This window comes from Poecilia reticulata, linkage group LG18 (genome assembly GCF_000633615.1).
Source record: "Poecilia reticulata strain Guanapo linkage group LG18, Guppy_female_1.0+MT, whole genome shotgun sequence".
Lineage (NCBI taxonomy): Eukaryota > Metazoa > Chordata > Actinopteri > Cyprinodontiformes > Poeciliidae > Poecilia > Poecilia reticulata.
Window position 1 is genome coordinate 16,844,360 of NC_024348.1, and position 18,362 is coordinate 16,862,721.

An 18,362-nucleotide genomic window follows, 5' to 3' on the forward strand; every position below is an offset into this window, starting at 1 on the left:
ACATTCTTTTTGGAATACTTAAAAGACGGTTTATTTTCCTCCAACAGCACAGTCATATGAAATATCAGCTTGAAATACATAATGTGAAATAAAGAAATGTAGATAAAGTTGGTATTGCATCAACAAAAGAAAAAAGGCTGAAAGGGAAAACACCATTAAAGACATTTCCAATAACTCAAACTTTTTGTTTTGTCTAACTTGAACGAGAATTAAGATACATGACAAGTTTGCCCTTTCAATTTGGCTTAAGAATTTTTGTTAATCCAAGAAAAGTCCTGTGCTTAAACTTTTAATGCAGCAGCAACAACATTGTGGATGCAACTCTTTTATCTTGGAAAATAATGTTTGCATTTCACTGTGTCCTCTATGGAAGCCCTGAAAGATCGCTCTCCAAGTCAAACCATTTTTTTTTTCTCAATATACCAAAGACATATTGACATAAAGTGTTTTAACTATTTTAGTTAATCTTTTAGTTGCCTTTAAAAGCCTCATGCAAGCAGATTTAAGGAATATCAAATGTGATCACTTCTGATTTTCTTATGTTTAAAACTTCATACATTATTTTAATTTTGTTTTAGAAAAGAAAAATAAGTATTTTCAGTGAATGTGGGATTTTATTCATATCAACTTTTCTGCATGTTACAATTCTTTTTGCCACAAGAGGCGCTGTAGTGTGAATGACAACCATCCAGCTGAAAGTTTTCCTCCACAACCAAGATAAAGTCAATTGAACAAAGTCCAAATGTGGTAAATATACCCAACATCACTTATTTATCTTTTTTGACTGTTTCTAGGGGCCAAACTAAGAAAAAAGACACCTTGGAAAACTTAGTAAATAAATCTGCTCCAAACTAGAAAAGAAAAGAAAAATAGTTTTTTGGTAATAAACAAACAAAAAAAAAAGTATCAAAAGGACACATTTTTGATCAGTTCACATGCCGTTCAGAGTTAGAAAAACTGTCCTAAGTTTTAGTACAGTGCTTCCCCAACACTGGCTACCAAGGCACACTGCCCTGCATGTTTCAGATGGTTCCTTGACACACGATTTCAATTCATGGCTGATTAACGTTTTTTTTTTTTTTTTACCCTTTCATGCATCCTGGTCACTACAGTTAACAGCTATCTAAAAGCCATTTTTTGTGTGCTTCTTGTGGATTTTTATGTTATAAATGCACACAGACCACTGAAGTGGACACTAATGCATCATAAAATACTCTATCAACTACTGGAAATGCAAGAAATTATTTTTGTTAAATCCAATATGGCCGACAGACAAAAAGCATGCCGACCGACCCGGTTCCTCCTTAGACGACTCTTGCAGGTAAAAAAAAAAAAAAATTGTGACATCAAATAACCCCTCAAGAACAACACTGATGCATTTTTCAAATAACAACTTTGTATTTGGAGAAAATTACAATTGATCACCTAAAAAAAAAAAAAATTCTTACTACTAAATTTTTTTCCTACCTTTTTTTATGCCTTAATAAAAAAATTGGAAAAGATATCCTGATACAAAGGATCATAATTCATACATGAAAGAGTTAAAGAACTATAATTGTCTATTATATTTATCAAAGCAAGGAAATATGTAAAGCATGCAGAACAGTGTACCTGAGGACCAGAGTTGAAAAAGTCTGCAAGAGGCTTTTGTGCAGCCCAGCGTTACAGATTCGAAGCATCCTACCAGAACCAATTGTGCAGCTCAATAGGAAGTCAATAGTTAATATATTTTGGCACTTATGTCTAGCTTAGTAAACTAAATTTGAAACTTTAACACCAAACTCAAAAAAACGATGTTTAATACAATAAAATAATAAAAAAATAGCTGCACATTCTAAAAGTTGCAGCACTTCATGAGAACAAAGGCTGTAACAAAGGCGGGTAATCAAAACAAAACAAAAACTCAAAATCACGAAAACAAACTATTAAATATTGACACAAATATCGATTGAAAGAAGAGATTGAAACAAAAATCCTGTAAATTAAGATTTAATTAAAAGTCTGTGTGTACATATTCCTCCATGTCTCCAGGTAGTGGTATACAGGGTCGCACGGCTGAACAAATGAAGCTAAAGAAAACCACTGTAGTGTGATAGTTAAGCAGCATTTGATGCTACACGCATGAACCAAAGTATAAATTGCACTTTATATCAAATGAGCACATCTCAACAGTACATTAATATTCCACTATACATATATATCAAACTACATTCAATGTAAAGAGACAAAGAGAGAAAAAAGAAAAGGATAAAAAAAAAAGCGTGAGACAAGGCCGTCATGAATTTATAATCGGCGTGTCGTCAGAGTTGACACACACCAAGTTAGACGAAGCAGATGTACTCGTGTGATGTAAGGCCTATAAATGCACATTAAGTACACATTACAATAACAGATGCAGATGCCCTCTCAATTTCTGCCAATGTTACGTTTGCAGGTTTGTTTTACGATGCCTCGTTATGAGCTTAAAGTTCCGTCATATCAACACAAAAAACTGGCATCAGAAACTAAAAAGGAATGCTGCTCAGAACCCAACAAAATGCCTTCATTTACAAAAAGAAAACTGTAGAAAAATAAATAATGCACCACTTAGAATACTGAAACAAATACACAAATAAATGTAAAAAAAAGAAGAAAAAACTATTTTAGACATACATAAACCCCCAACAGCTGTAAAGAAATCAGTTTTTTTTAGCTGTAGCTGCTGGTATGGTTAAAAATAACTGGTTTGTACAGATGTGCATCCACTCTTCATCATGATGAGATGAACAGTTAAACAGAAACATCCTCACAGATCGACCTGCCATTACCACATCTGCTCCTACAGTAAATGATTAAGATCTGACTGTACAGTGCCTTGCAAATGTTTGTACACCCCTGGAACTCTTTCACATCTTGTCAAACTTCAATATTTTTGGGATAAAATTTTTTTTAAACTTTGAAACGGGTCAAATTGACCCGCAACATAACAGGAGGGTTAAACGTATTTTCTAATAAATCAACACGAAGCGGTGCACAACTTTTAAGTGGATGAGTGACACATGGTTTCTACATTTGCTTTTTCCAAATCAATACTTTGAAAGTGTGCCGTGCACATGTATTTAGCTGGTTTTGCTCTGTTAATTAAATCTGTTAATTTAATCTCTATGCTATTCTGAAAATAACAATTAGGCTTTTTTAATATTGTGCAGCTCTATTCTAGATGTCACTATGTTTATGGAAGGGTTGCTCAACAAAAAAAAATCAATTAGGATCCCAAATACATGTGAAAACCACACTTTTCAAACTTTTACCTCCAAAAATCCCAATGAAAACCATTGAAAATTATTTACCTTCCACTTCCCAATCATGCACTACTTCGCTCTGATCAATTACAACAAACCCCAATGAAATTTATTAAGGATTTTTGTTGTTACAACTCAAAATGTAATGATACGAGAAGGGCTTTTAATACTTTTGAAATGCACTATACGTGAAGAAAAACAAAAAAAACTATTACCTTGCATAGCACCTACGTTGTCAAAATAACAAATTTTAATGCTGGAAATATGAAAAGGTAAATGGACTTGTGTGATAAAATAAATATCAATCCTAAATTCTGATCATGTTTGCTCCATGTGATGAGGAATGTGATACGACTGGCCAGACTGGTGTTGGTGGAAGATGATTAATGTCCTGTACTTCAATATATATATATTGTCACCATATACAGTATGTAAGACAATATAGAAGATGTATAGGTGTAAAGAAGCTTGCTATAGACTATTATGTTGACATTAACCTTTTCTACTTTAGACCTTAAATGGACTTAAATAGCCTTTGGATACACTCCATCAAAAAATGATCTTTTTAAATCTACACTGTCTAAACGGTGTTCATGCAGAAAACTTAACCACACTGTACACAAGATCTCTTGCAACTTCAGCATATTTGCAAGCGAGTTTTCAATACCAAGAGTAACTTATAAACTTGCAGAATTTGAGTTGTGTGAGAGGAGACGTCCCTGGAATAATGTTGCCGTGGTGCAGTTCAGCCTCACGAGTAAACCATGTAGAAAAGTGAGACTTTCAGCTACTTCCATCCACTGCCGCGCAATGTTTTATGCAAACACTAAGCAGCTTTAGCGGATATACGGTTGAAATCAATGCCAACTTGCTGAATAATCAGATGGAGTTATTCTCGGTGAAGACGAAACAAATCGAAACAAAAAAAACAGTGCGCAACGTCTTTTCAGTCCTCCCCAAACAAAATGTCTCCTTCATTTTAAAATAAACACCACTCAAATGGTTAAAAGTAAAGTATAAACTCTTTTGATAAAGGAATGAATAAAAGCTTGAGGCACCAAAGGCTATATTACAGAAAATACAAATGTGTAAAAAAAAAAAAAAAAAAAAGTAAAATAAAATAAAAAAAAAGAATAAAGAAAAACATCACAACTGCATTCTATCAACGTTCTCAGAAGATCTCGAAGCGTCTCCCGTTTCGTCTCGCAGGGAGGACGACGAGCGACTCTCTCTCCTGCAGAATCCATTTCCTTTTCCCGTGCTCACCAAGCACGCCTGACCAGGCTCCAATCCAAACTGCGCGAGACTGATTGGTTTTCCTGCCAGTGCAGAGACTCTCGCCGAGACTCTTGTCCAGGAGATACGCGACCCTGAGGAAGCGCCGCACCGACGACGTCGAGGCCCATGAGTGCAACAGCAAAAGCCTGACGAGACTGTTCGCTCGGCAGGCCTCGCCACAAATAAAGCAAAAATAAAAAAAACAAAAAAATGTACTGACACCTTTACTCTCAGAAGGGGAAGGAGGGTACTCAGGCTACAAGCCATGGTGTGACTCCCTTAAGAAGATTAAAAGGAAAGAAAAAGTTACCATTTCAGAGCTTTGGGCCTTCTGATTTTTCAGATTTTTTTTTTTTTTTCCCACACAAATTATGAAACAATCACATAACAGTGACATGTATGTACATTACATTTAAATATAGTACACTACTCATGCTTTTTCAAGGGACGGGGGGCTGCGAGAGGGGAAAAGCAATGTTCAGTCAGCTCAGTGCAGTCTTTTTTTTTTCCCTTTTCGTACGTTTTTTTTCTGTTTAGTCTTTGAGCGAATGGTGCCGCATGAATAGTTGGTGAGCTCATGGAGACAAAACAGCACACGACACTTAGCGTTTTGTGTTAAGAAGCCAATCCAGATCCCATTTCCTCCACTTCTTCTCGTCTCACTCCTTCCAACCCCTCAGGATCTGGCGGGAGTGCCACGCTCCAGTCCGAGCCATGCAAAAAACCTAAAGACGCGAGTTCTGCCGGCAGCCGACGATCTGAACTCCATCACGAAGCAGATGTGAGACGGCGGGACGCACACACACGTGTTTTTGTTTCCACACAGCGATGTGAGTAGAAGCAGCTTACGGACGGTTATCTTTTTTTTTTTTCTTTCCTTTTGTATTGTTGCACACATAGACTTGTTTCTTTTTGACTCTTATTTTTTCCCATTAAAAAACTATAAATACCATAAAAGAAGCATTATTTACAAACTCCATGCGTTTCGGGTTAGAGTGATCACTGCAAAGGAAGCATACAAAAAACAAGTTGTTTTGTCACTTTGAGTGGGTCTTTCAGTTTGACACAGTGAGATGTTTTACACAGCATTCACACATCGTTTCTTCCGGTTTGTCAGAGAACGCATGCAAACGTAAAGAAGCTGAAACACGCGTGAGGAAATCAGTCATTGAGTCAATAAAATGAAAGAAATCACTACATCTTATACAATTGCATTGGAATAAAAATGCTGGTCAGAATTGGAGCAAAAATGACAAGTTTTACGGATTTTAGTTTTTGCTAGAAAATCAGTGAGACGGGTGATTGTCCAAATTAGTAAAACATTTATCTTGATTTGCTGCTCCTCCTCTCTTGACAAATTGCCACATGAATCGTCACTTTGTTATGACAAATTCTCTTCTTGGGTGGCAAGTCTGCTACGTATCGACACCCAAACTTGGTGTTCCATTCATAACTTCATCACTTTTCAATAAATGTCAACAACTAGCTTTGCTATCTTTCTCTAGGTATTTTTATATACACTTTTTGCTAAACTTTGGAAATGGAAATTCATTAAAAGTTTGCATGCTTCAAGCCTTAACACACACCCAAAAGTTGAATTTCAATGACAATTAAAGTATTTTAATGCTAAATTCTGTTTTGCTACTAAATATACTCTCAATTTTCAGTGTAAACTGTAATGTTGCTGATTGCCAGAAGATCATCTCACCTTCTGCCAGCAACCAGGCATTGGTAATCCATCCGGACCCTGTTAACAGAGGAGAAACAGTTAGAGCTGAAACAACACCTCACTGCTAGCCTGTGTAAGATTGTGATTAGTAGGCTTATACTTTATATAACACTTCACATGTGTCGGAAGTTCGATTGATCCTCAAAAAAACCCACTCATTAACCACAAACCAATAAAGTTAACTTCTCTTGAATAGACCATGCAGCTTTAATCAGAAGAAAACATCTTGATCCCGGCCGTATTGTTTTGGATTTAAACTTTTTAATTAGTGGGCACAAAAGTGTATTATTAAAACTCTTGCCTGATTTTGAGAAAGAAAAAAAAAAGTTTCAAACTACCCTTAACTTCTATTCTTTGTTTGAGACTTTCTGGAGAGCCACTTTAATTTAGTGGCTCTTCACACTGAACATATTTGGAAAATTTTCTTTGGACTTTGGCTGCTTTTTCCCCCTTATTTTTAGTCAAGAGGTTGTATTGGTACTTTAAGATTATTTACTTGAGGACAATAAAAGCATATGTTTGGCATTTTATTCCATTCTATCTTATAGTGCTCTCAGTCACAATTTTTATTAGCCGATTCTACTAACAACTTAAAATTTTGAGTATTTTGTATTTCGTCTGTCCTTTACTCTTTGGACGTATTTGGACTATTGGAGATTTTATTTTGACATTGATAATTACGAGACGTCAAAACGATAAAATCATGAAATGATGAATAAAGTGGTTCTTCTGATAGTGCAAATTTTCCCCTCTTCATTTTATTATCTTTCGAAAATGGCAACATTTCAGCTTTGGGACAAGAGATAAAGGAGCCAAAGTCAAAAGAAAAATGCAAGGAAACTTTCAGAGAGCTTGAAAACACTTATAAAGACACTTCAGGGAAGTCAGGGTGTTTGGAAGTGAAGTCTAAAGAAATGACACGTAGCTTTTGTGTTTTTCATTCATTGTGGACATAATTAAATCTGAAGATGTAAAGCCACATGAAAGTAAAAATAGAGGGGGGGCAAAATCAGTTCACTTGACTAGTATCCTACACATGATCAGGCACAAGCTTTAATCCAACTTTAGCTCAAAAGTTTTTATAAAAACAAAGTAATAAAAAGGGCGTTTCAAACATTCAATAAAATGTTCAAATTATTCTTTCATATCAAGCTTTTTAGTTGGTTTCTGTCTGTTAGTCTGAATGCACACATTACATTTCATTCGAGCCAAAAAAAATATAAAAAATGTAACTGTACATGCACAAAATACATAGAAATATGTTGCTCATGCACACCATGGTGATTCTGCTGTTGGATTTTTTTTAATCATAGTTGAGTTTAATAACAGCAGAAAGCWMAAAAAAAAAAAAAAAAAAAAAAAAARMCMRGMAWSYSGARAYMSAWAWCKYATGTTGTCTTGAAATAAAAAATAACCCAAGTATAAATATAACCTCTGAATGCTCTCGTATCTACATGTGTGTGAATGTACAATGCAACACCTTGCTAAAGTATTCATGCCCCTTTTCCACATTTTGTCTCAGTGTATTTTATTGGGATTTTATAAAAATGGACCAACATAAAGTGGTGCGTAAGTGGAGGGAAATAGTGTTTCTCACGTTTTTTCAAGCAAATAAAAATCTAAAAGTTAGACATGCATTTTTGCATTCCCACAGCAACATGGTGCCATCGCCGTGTTTCACAGTGGCGATGGCACCTTCAGGGTAATAAATCGTGTTGCTTGTCCTCCACACATATTTGCATGTAGGCCAGGAAGCAAATGATTACTGTCCCCCCCAACATGGTTTGTAACAATCTGTAATCATTCTTATGGCTTTCTTACAACAACTGCTTCTCCCACGTGAGGTGTGGTTCTCTGATGCTCTGAATGACACTTTTCATCTACGGCCTGTTTCATTGAACGGCTATGTCTTAATTGTACGAGACCAAGACTTGAGAGATATTTAGACTAAATTATGTACAGGTGACTCTGCTAATAAGGTGACTTCAAAAGGTATTGCTCATGCTGAATTTTAGAGTATCCAATTAAATGGGGCTACATACATTAGCCTAAAACTTTTCAGATTTTTATTTGGTATAAGTTTGAAAACCATGCATCAGTTGCTTTCCTCATAACTGCGTTGGACATGTTCTATAAAATCCTAATAAAATACACTGCGGTTTGTTGCTCCAAAGCGACAAAATACGAATGGCAAAATGTTAAAGGCAAAGCACAATATATGCATTTTCCCAGATTTAGTTCAATGCATTGTACCAGAATCTTCATGCCTCAGACAGCATCGCTTCTGCGGCATGAGCATCAATAAAATAAAACAAGTAATCATGAAAATATTCCAGGTCCACAGTGGCAACCGACTTGATGTTTTATTTTATTTTTCTGTAATGGTCTGGCCCAATTGGTACAAGAGCAGGAGGGGATAGGAGAGTTAACGGATTGAGAGAGGGATCCATGCGCCTGTAGCATGGCTAACTCATCAGTATAAGGGGATCTGTGTTAGCATCAGGTTAAAAGGTAACTGGTCCAAGGCGGGCTCAGCAGGGGGGGGATACGTGAGTTTTTGCCTTTTACTCCAGTTTTATTCGAAGGGAAGACAGGAATCAGTTAAAGGGATAGACCAAATGAAACATTTATTAATTCTGCATATTTCACGTTTTATCTAGAAGAGGCTATTGCAGTGAAGATGTTAGGGTTAGTGTTTGTCACTAAAAAAATGGAAAATGAAGCTGTGATTAAGTAAAGTGACCATGCGTGTCAAGCTCTCACGTCATGCATGAGTGTGTTTATTTGCCATTAATGGGCTAAAAGTGAGTTGCATGCACAGGAAGGAAGTTTAGGAAAAAGAGAAATACTGTACCAATTGGCACGGGGCATCCAGCCCGTCCAGACCTGGCTGCCCTGGTTCCCCCTTTTCACCCTTAAATCCCCGGAAACCCTGTTTGCAAAGATGACCTAGGAGTGTTACTGGGAGAGAGGTGGACGACCCTTCACCCCCTGCATCGGTCCGTTTCGACAGACTCGTAGGGAGTGTGGAGGAGGAGCTGCCCTCTGAGGTTTCTGACTCCACAATCAGGCCCAGTCGCAAGCTTTTTGGGATTTTACTGCAAGCTTTTATGTCCAACTGAAAATGAGCACATTTCCCAATGTTGTTGGTGATTTCTTGACTGTTAAAGCATGACGTTGGGAGTCAGTGGACCCAGAGGGAGCTTCCTCCTTGTTCAGAGCAACCGCTCCACGAAGCTGGCAGGCAAACTCCAGCTCACAGTTGGGACATACCAATGGGCAGGGTGCATCTAATCCTGGGGCACCCTGTTCTCCTTTCTCGCCCTTAGGCCCTTTTTTGCCCTTCTTTCCCTTCTCCCCCTGCGGATACAAGGGTTCGGTCAGGTTAAAATCATTTTTGTCAACAATTACTACTGCTATGAGGAGAGATTAAAGAAGGGAAGTCTATAACCCAAGAAGGAGTGAAGGCATAAGTTAGATAGGAGGGGATACAAGGCAGAATTGGATATTCTTTAAACGGGGGGCACAAAAAGCAGGGAAACAAGGTCGAGTGGGAAACACTTTGTCAAAGTGGTGTCAAGGGCACAAAGGATGAGAAAGACTAGCAGGGAGAAAACCACCAGAGAAAGCAGGAAAGTCCAAACTGCATCAATACAGAATTAAATGTCACAAGATTTCCATAAAGTCATAAATAAACTTTAAAACTCAACATCCATGCAAACATTTTAAAGAGTCATATCATGTTAGTATGAGTAAAATGTCAAAGCACTACTTTAAAATCATCATATGAGGAATGAATTGACACACACTCGTCATTGACACGAATTTAAATGGGCCAAAATGGGTTTTAGCTGAGTCACAGAGAAAGAACATCATACATTTTGGAAAACCGAAGCCCTGAGCTGAGCACCTTCTGAGGGGGAGGGCCCCTCTTTGTGGTTTTGAGTAGAAAGAATGAAGATTCTGACTGTTCCTACATGTCCAACAGCAGCTCTGATTAACCGACCTGAGTGTCTTCCAGGAGTTATAGCCTAAGAGACATTGGAGCATAATGTAGTTTTAACACGTTGGTAGATAACAGCAGCAATGGAAGCTATTAGGTTCAATAAGAAGGCCTTCGGGGTTTGGCTGAGTGTGGGGACTCCTGAAACTGGCCAACAGGCACTGGGTGTCCTGAAGAACATTAGCTTCTGAGTTTTAAGGGGAAAAACCTTTGGTGTGTGAGAAATTTGCAAAAAGGCTGTGAAAACTAAACTTTTCTTGGCTTCAAGAAAAACATTTAATTATTTGATGGGTCAGAGAAGCTTGTGTTTTGAGGAGGGACCGTAGGAACGGGTGAGGCAGCGTGTGAAGATCAGCGTGTGAAGGAATCAGTGAAGATGCAGTCATTGATGCCAGCTCACTGGCATCAAGGTGCCAGAAGTGTACAAAAGTTATTCCCAAACTCCAAAGTATCAGGACATTGTAGGGCTGTTGTAGCTTCAATTTTGCAAGGAGGACTAATACAATACCTGCCAAGTGGCGAAGTGGGATTGTGGCCCAAATTCTTAACAAAAGTGCCAAGAGAATGTGTTCCAACTATGGAAAGATCACACCTCTCTGCCTTCCAGAGAATGTTTCCTCTACAGTGTTGGATCCAGCTGACCGCAGATTAAGGAGAGGAACTGTGTGTTCCAAGTGTTACATTGACTGGATACAGTTAATGTAAGGAAGCACCTTAGCAACACTGCTCAGTGAAGCAACATGCACTTTCTAGATCACGAACAATCAAAAGACTGAGATGCCGGTCATCAATTTTAAGAATCACTCCTATGTATCTGATGAGCTCCACTGCAAACTCCTTTTTACATGTTTGCCAGTCACATAGTATCACTTTACAGCCCAATCAATTTACCATGTTACCTTCAGTTGTTATAAAAATGCCATATTTCAAATATGACTTAAGAAAAATTTGTCATTGTAATTTATCGCCTTCAAATTGGGCTTCTGTCTCTTTAAGGAACTGCTTTTTCCAACATTCTGCTCCTCTATTAATCTCTTAATATTTTCACCAGCATACACTCCAGCCATGTTACATCACGACATAATGTAAAGCTCAAAAAAGTCAATTTTGTTTTATAATCCTGCCCCTTTAAGAAAGCAGGGCACTGACTGAATCAATGCACAAATGATTACAGAGACATGTACAAATCAGTTTATTCTTACATCCTTAATGTCTATGACGAGTGTATGTCAACATCTTATTACTGATCTTAAGGACCTGAAAGAGATGAAACGTTAAGAGCTTCTTCTGTGTTGGAGCGGGGAGCAAAACTCAACTTAATGCATCAAAGAGAAACAGGATATAGTTTCTTAATGTCTAAAGAATACATTATATATATATATATATATATATATATCACAGAGGCAAACAATGTGAGCAAAAACAAGGAAAGGAAGGGTTACCAACAGGCTCAAGAAATGAGGGAAGTGAAATATGTTACTTTATGTTCATGCATGGAAACATGGAAAACAACACATGTATGATACTGAAGAGCCTGTTGTCAATGGACATGTTTGAATTTATATGCTGATCTCTCTTTTTGATGCCTGAAAATGAAGTTAGATCTGAAACAATGAGATGGTGGAACTATTGAGGGGAGGGGAGGACAAAAATCTGACTCGAGAGGAGTGGGAGGGGGGTGATAGCTTATGTTTCTGCAAAAGTAAAGAAAATTCATTAGGATTATAAAAGCAATAGAAGCAAAAAATTAGGACAATTCCTTTTCGATTGCAGTTTACTTTAGAGGGAAAAGGTTTACCTCAAACTGGGGGATGAAAAAAACACTTAAAATACAAATGAAATCAAAAGTTTCTACACTGTCCATTGACATCAGTCCTCTGGCGTTAGAGATATTAATAAGCTACAAAACCATATCTACATCTACCTTTTCTCCTCTCCCCCCATCGTCGCCTTTATCTCCTTTTAATCCAGGTAACCCCTGGAAATGTACAACTTTACTTAATTACTGTGTTTCAGACGAGAGATCAGATTTTTCTCATCCACACAAAGCTGACCGGATCAGGATCAAACAGAATCAGAAGGTTTTTCATCCGTAATGTTAATTTAAATATCTCAGAAAAAACTGTGAACGAAAAATAGCAAGGGAGGGCTTTGACTTAAAACCATGGCAGACAAGTAAGAGCTCCTCCTCCTGGCAGAAGTTCGCTAATACAGAGATCCCAAAAAGATCATGGACAAGTTTAGCATCTTCCCTTTCTTTTTCTCCCAAGCAAAAGTAAACATAAAAGTTCTTCCTCTTTGTTTAAGCTCATGGTGTAACCATGTGACTAATAACAAGTGTGTTTTTCCACTTCTAACATGTTGTGTAGCGTTGGACACTTGCTGTAAATGACCTACACTGCCCCCTAGAGTGTAGGAGGATACTGACTACAGAGGGTACGAGCGCAACAGAGCATAAATGCTGCAAAAGCTGTATTGGCCTAATTCAGTGCCCCTCATTTCTGAGCAGAATGTAAATATGTCAAGCATAAATTAAGCTTTAACATGAAAAGCTTCTCCGTACAAAAACCAGGGGAAAGCAGGGAATTAGGATCCTTCCTATAACTAGAAAAATTATGGGGAAAAATGGCAGCTAGGAGCTTGAGGTGGCATGTTAAAAAAAACAACAACAAAGATTTATAAAAATGGTTAAAAAAATAATAATAACATAATCCCAAATACCTTCCTTTTTTATAAAAAGTTTTGTTTTAAAACATTACTTCTCTAACTTCCTGTAGTAGCCAGCTGTGGTCCACCACTAAGATTAATTTGTACATAAACAGAAATATTAAAAAGAGATTGCATTTCAGTTTCATTTTCATTATTTTACTTCTGTAAACAAAAAAAAAACTGTGATTTCTACTTTTACATTTTCCTTGTAAAGTTTAGCTGTTTCTACTCATAAGTTAACTCATAAGACAAAAAAGTCAAACCAACTTACATCCAAACCTGGTGTTCCGGCAGCTCCCTGGAGAGAGAGACAAAAAATTACTGCCAAAAACTTGACTTTTGCAAATTGTGACATCTTCACTACAACACAGTGCACTTTCTCAATGTTAGTAATATGGTGTAAAAACCACAGCAAGAAGCATTTACATAAATAAACTCTCTACAAACAACAAAATAGTTGAATTACTTAAAATTAAGGGGTAAACTTTGCATCTTTACGACATATTTCTTTTCTAACAACAGAATTGAGTGAGACATCTTAAAGCAAAAAGAAAAACTCAATTTTTAACGTCTTCAACTACTAATGGATGATAATGGTGTAAAACTTACAGGTAGTCCGTAAGGTCCTCGAGGTCCCGGCTCACCTGGTGTACCTTTCTCACCCTGTGACAAAATAAATCCACGTCAACGCTTTCTTTTATACTTAAAAAAATTTCTCAAAATTGTGGGTCAACAACATGAGCTGCATCGTCTGTCAGATCTATGAAAAGAACGCAGTTTCAGCCTTACAATGTCTCCCTTCGGCCCGGCCGGACCAGCTGGACCCGGAGGCCCGTCTGTGCCCTGCGGAGAGTATTGTTGCCAGGGTGAGTTAACAACTTTTAGACTAATACGTGCTCTATTTTCATAAGTTCATTGATTATAAAAAAAGAAAGAAAAAGTGATGTAGTTGTACGGTATTCATATAGGACCTGAGTTACAACCAGCACACACAGCTCGTAGACGTGCATTGGCCACAAAGGACGCTTACGAGACACCGCTGACACAGTTAATGTATGAGTGTGTGTTAATGCGACACAGGACAAAACAGGAGTCTCAAAATGTTTTGTGTAGCAGCTTTCTGTGCCTTCGTTTAGCTTACAGGATTGATAACATGAAACGTATACTTTTTTAAAAAAAAAGCTTACATTATTTGCATTTTGGAACAATGTGCAAATAATATGATGACAAGAAAAAAAAACTGAAGGGGAAAAAATGAACTTCATGGAGGGAGAGAGAGAGAGAGAGAGAGAAAGATGTTGGGTGGTGAAGCCCCTTGATCACATGACACTCACCCTAATTCCGGGCTTGCCGTCCAAGCCGGAGGCTCCCTGTGAGGTTATGGAGGTATGAGTGACATGAACAAGGCGGGATTAGTACCAGATGAACACTGTTATTAGGACAGGTTGATGGCAGGGTTCACAACAAACTAAATCACAGGGAGCTTTGGCTAAGGTAGTCAAGTCCAGGCAAATGAAAATGAAGACAGAACGTGGACAAGGAACTTTGGACACACGCATGTACACACAAACTCACGTAAACAAACACATATGTGCATCTAGTACCTTGATAAAATAAAAATGAATATTCTAAGATGGAAGTGAATCTTCTTAAAAGATGTTCTGTGCTACTGCTCAACTCACAGGGAGACCCATATGGCCACGATCTCCTTTGTGTCCCGGCTCCCCTCTCATGCCCTTCAGTCCATGCAAACCAGGTTCTCCCTACAGAGAGTCGAAGGAGAAGACGGTTACGCAAAGCTGATGCTTAACACCTTCGTGCTGCTTGAAACGTTGAACTTTTTGTCGCCTAAAAGTCTAAAATTGCACTTCATTTTGACGGGATTTCAGACTAAAACAAAGCGGTGCATGGTTGTAAAATGGGAGGATGTTGGAAAAAAAATAAAAAAAATCAAAGTATTCGGTCTTTATTACTCAGAAAGCCAAAAAGCAATAGTTGAATGCGAGAGAGGAAACGCACGACGCAACTGCAGACCTTCACACACACCAAGATAAGCGACACGTAACCTGACAGAATGTGCAAAGAGAGAATTTCACAGAGAAGCAGACGAGAGTTGTTATAGATGGTTGTAGCTGTGGGTTTGACAGTTGTAATGCAGAGGAACGGTTTATTATTGACAGAGGTACAAACAATTTTCCACAAGTCTCTGTTGGTTAAACAGTACAGAGAGACGCCTGCTGCACTTCAAGCACAGGGTTTTGGCTGAAAGAAACTAATAATGTAGAAATTTGCCAGGGGTATGAACAATTTTCACTGCATCTCTTAATGTATTTTAAACATTTACCTTAGGCCCCGGGAAGCCATGGGGTCCCTGAAAAACATTCCAAAGGGACACGTTAGGTCAAAAGGTAACTATGTGCTACGTGAATAATGAAGACATTTGTTGATTGAGGAGCATCAGAGGATTTTCTCTTGAATAAATAAACAAACCAGAAACAAACTGGGTTTGCCTCATACGTTTCGTTCAGGGAAACAGAAAACATTACACAACCCTCAAACTCACCATGGGTCCCGAGGGCCCGTGGGGTCCCGGTGGCCCCGGAGGGCCAGTTATCTGAAAATGTAAATAAAATTACAAAACGAAATCCTCAAATGACAACCTTATTTTCACTCTATTAACAATAGCTCCTTGCATGTTTGGCTATAAAAAGCTCCGACTACATTTAATGTGTTTTTATTATCCATACGTTACTCACAGATGAACCTTGTGGACCTGGAAGTCCTGGATCTCCTTTGTCTCCTTTTGCTCCGTTAACGCCCTGTTATGAACGAGCATTATGAGGTGAATTGTTTGAGCATGTTGACACATTTTAAAAACTTTTGTTAATCTAATAGGGTGTGTGATTCTTACAGGTAAGCCAGGTAAACCAGTGCTTCCTTTCTCTCCTGACGCTCCGGGCATTCCCATGTCTCCCTTGGAGCCTTTAAAACCCTAAGAGAGGTCACACACGCACACACACACACAGAGGATTCAGTTTTAATTTACGATACATCAAATTAACTTACAAGTATTACAAACTTCACTTATTCATGTTCAAGGGCAAATCCAGAGCAAATTGTGCAACAAAGACCTTAACTCAACCCGTGAAATCTTTACATCCGACCAGTTCCATTTACTCACACAAGTGGACTTCTTGCACAGAATGCAACATTTGGTTTGTAATTCACAAACCGTGCGCAAAATGTGTGCAAAACCACATTTGGAGCTTCTATCAGAGTAAGGCGATCTACTCACTCTCTCCCCATCGAGTCCAGGAAGACCAGGGAGACCGCGATCTCCCTAAAACCACACAGACAGACAAGCATTGTTACAAAAAGAACACACGCTACATCTAAATGTTTAGACCTTGCACAATAAGTTTCACCCGAATTAAGATTTAAACACGAGGGTAAAAATGCCACCTTAAAGCCTGGAGGTCCTATTGGTCCGGGTGGCCCAGGAGGACCCTGTACAAAAACAGTGACAGAAACCAATGGTGACTCCGTTCAGCTATGTATTTACACCATCACAACAGTTTTTAAAAGGAAGAAACACCGTGAGAACAATTATTTAGTTCCAGTAGAACCACACTAGAAGTCAGTCTCACACCGTGAATGCTGAAGTGAGAGACGCATGCAAAGATCTGAACAAAGAGTGAATTGCAACCACAAAAAAAAAAAAAAATCACATTTGGATGTTAGAATGTAGATGCTGCTTTGTAATGTTATATTACAACTATTCCGCCCCTTAAAACAAAATAAGTCATTTTTATTAGAACTGAAAAAGCATCCATGTGAGTAAGTTCCGAATATATGGAAAATAAACAAAAATTCCACCAATTTGCAATACTGTGCAATAAGTTATAAATTTACCGCTGAAATCAAGAATCAGCATCTCTACATGACAGATATTTTATACCAGAGTTGGATTCTACACATCACTTTACTTAGCGATCAGCAAAACCCGACAACAATTACTGCTGAGGAGCAAGTTGAGGCATGAAAGCTGAGAAAAGTCATGGTTATTCTACTAAATATTGATTTCTGAGTTATGCCTTCATTTTAAGCATCCAAATTGTGTTTAAAAGTCAAGATGGAAAAAAGTTTAAAAGAAAACTTTATTGCAACAATTTGCTAAAAAAAGAAATAATGTTCAGGCAGAATTTGTCAAGTAATCAGAAAACCGAAAATATTTTTTCTTTGCTCACATATTAAAATATATTTGCCTGAATGTATTTTAATTCTAATTTCTTGCAACTAGATAAAAGAAAACAAATGATTATTTTAAAATAATTTTTTCAGACACTTAGTGTACGGACTGTTAAACAGAAACACAATAGTGACACAGGACACTGCTTCATTCACCGTAAAGCAAACACGCTGCTGGACGTAGGAACACACACACACGCGCACACACACGACCCTGGTTTGCACGTGCAAACCAGTGCTGGTGTGGCGTCGGCTCCATGCTGGGACAAAGATGGATCAAACGTGATGATGACACACTACACAGAATATACACACACAACCTATTTACCGTGACTGTAATAGTGGTAATCCTCTGCAGTGGGGCCGAAAGAGTGGGAACGGAAAGCAGGTAAGAGATAAGATTACACAGGTCACTTGAAACTGTTGGGACAACACTTTTCTTCAGTTGTGCTTAAGAGACTTTTTCTATTTATCTGACAACATGAACAAAGACCAAGTGACAGAAACTGGAGATTATCTTTACAGGAAAGCATTGGTGTCAGCATGGCATGGTGAAGCATTAGTTATACTTCAGTGAGAGGCCAAGGCAAACAAAAAGTGATCTTTCATTGTGCTCTCTCCTCTGCTAGACACAAGAGGGATGAAAATGTACCAGTTAGGCAACAACATGTCTGACCTGCAGAGCTTCTTCGATGTTTCCATTGTAGTCGATGATTTCAGTGGCTCCTCTGTCTCCTTTCTGCCCAGGAGGACCCTGCAACACACCAAGAGCCACATATCAACAGAAAGGACACATCCTAATTTCAGCCTCTTTCTCTGACTAAGAGGTCATTTCTGCCCCCTAGTGGCGAGAGGTTCTTAGGCAGCAGCGTCACAAAAGTTTCGAGTAAAAGCATGCAGAAATACTAAGTGAACAATTTAAGGAATTGAAATAAGCGCTTACTCTTGGGCCAATAGATCCCAAATCTCCTTTATCTCCAGTATCCCCCTTACATGAAACAACAAATAAAAATTTTACATCTGTACAAGTCTTATTAGGGAAAATAAATGAATAAAAAGACTTTTTATGAGAAGGAATGAATCATGATCTAGGTTAACAAATGATCACAAGAGC

The 18,362-nt window shown here is 38.1% G+C and overlaps 1 protein-coding gene across 10 annotated transcripts in view; it reads right to left on the reverse strand.

The window, feature by feature from the left end:
* Positions 1-1,973: 1,973 nt before the first annotated feature.
* The window catches only part of col25a1 (collagen type XXV alpha 1 chain), a 194,387-nt gene continuing 177,998 nt past the window's right edge, over positions 1,974-18,362 (reverse strand). For 3 of the 10 annotated variants that reach the window (XM_008435851.2, XM_008435842.2, XM_008435844.2), the window contains 18 exons: positions 18,192-18,236; positions 17,925-18,002; positions 17,577-17,600; positions 16,463-16,507; positions 16,296-16,340; positions 15,912-15,992; positions 15,757-15,819; positions 15,564-15,614; positions 15,345-15,371; positions 14,683-14,763; positions 14,335-14,370; positions 13,790-13,843; positions 13,610-13,663; positions 13,272-13,298; positions 12,216-12,269; positions 9,562-9,648; positions 6,268-6,306; positions 1,974-4,837 (listed from right to left, as the gene is read on the reverse strand). In XM_008435851.2, the coding sequence (XP_008434073.1) occupies positions 4,811-4,837; positions 6,268-6,306; positions 9,562-9,648; positions 12,216-12,269; positions 13,272-13,298; positions 13,610-13,663; positions 13,790-13,843; positions 14,335-14,370; positions 14,683-14,763; positions 15,345-15,371; positions 15,564-15,614; positions 15,757-15,819; positions 15,912-15,992; positions 16,296-16,340; positions 16,463-16,507; positions 17,577-17,600; positions 17,925-18,002; positions 18,192-18,236 (918 nt within the window). In that variant the 3' untranslated portion in view covers positions 1,974-4,810. Of the gene's footprint in view, positions 5,562-6,267; positions 6,307-9,142; positions 9,221-9,561; positions 9,649-12,215; positions 12,270-13,271; positions 13,299-13,609; positions 13,664-13,789; positions 13,844-14,334; positions 14,371-14,682; positions 14,764-15,344; positions 15,372-15,563; positions 15,615-15,756; positions 15,820-15,911; positions 15,993-16,295; positions 16,341-16,462; positions 16,508-17,576; positions 17,601-17,924; positions 18,003-18,191; positions 18,237-18,362 lie in introns of all 10 variants that reach the window. The other 7 variants (XM_008435843.2, XM_008435849.2, XM_008435846.2 and 4 more) reach the window with 7 other exon arrangements.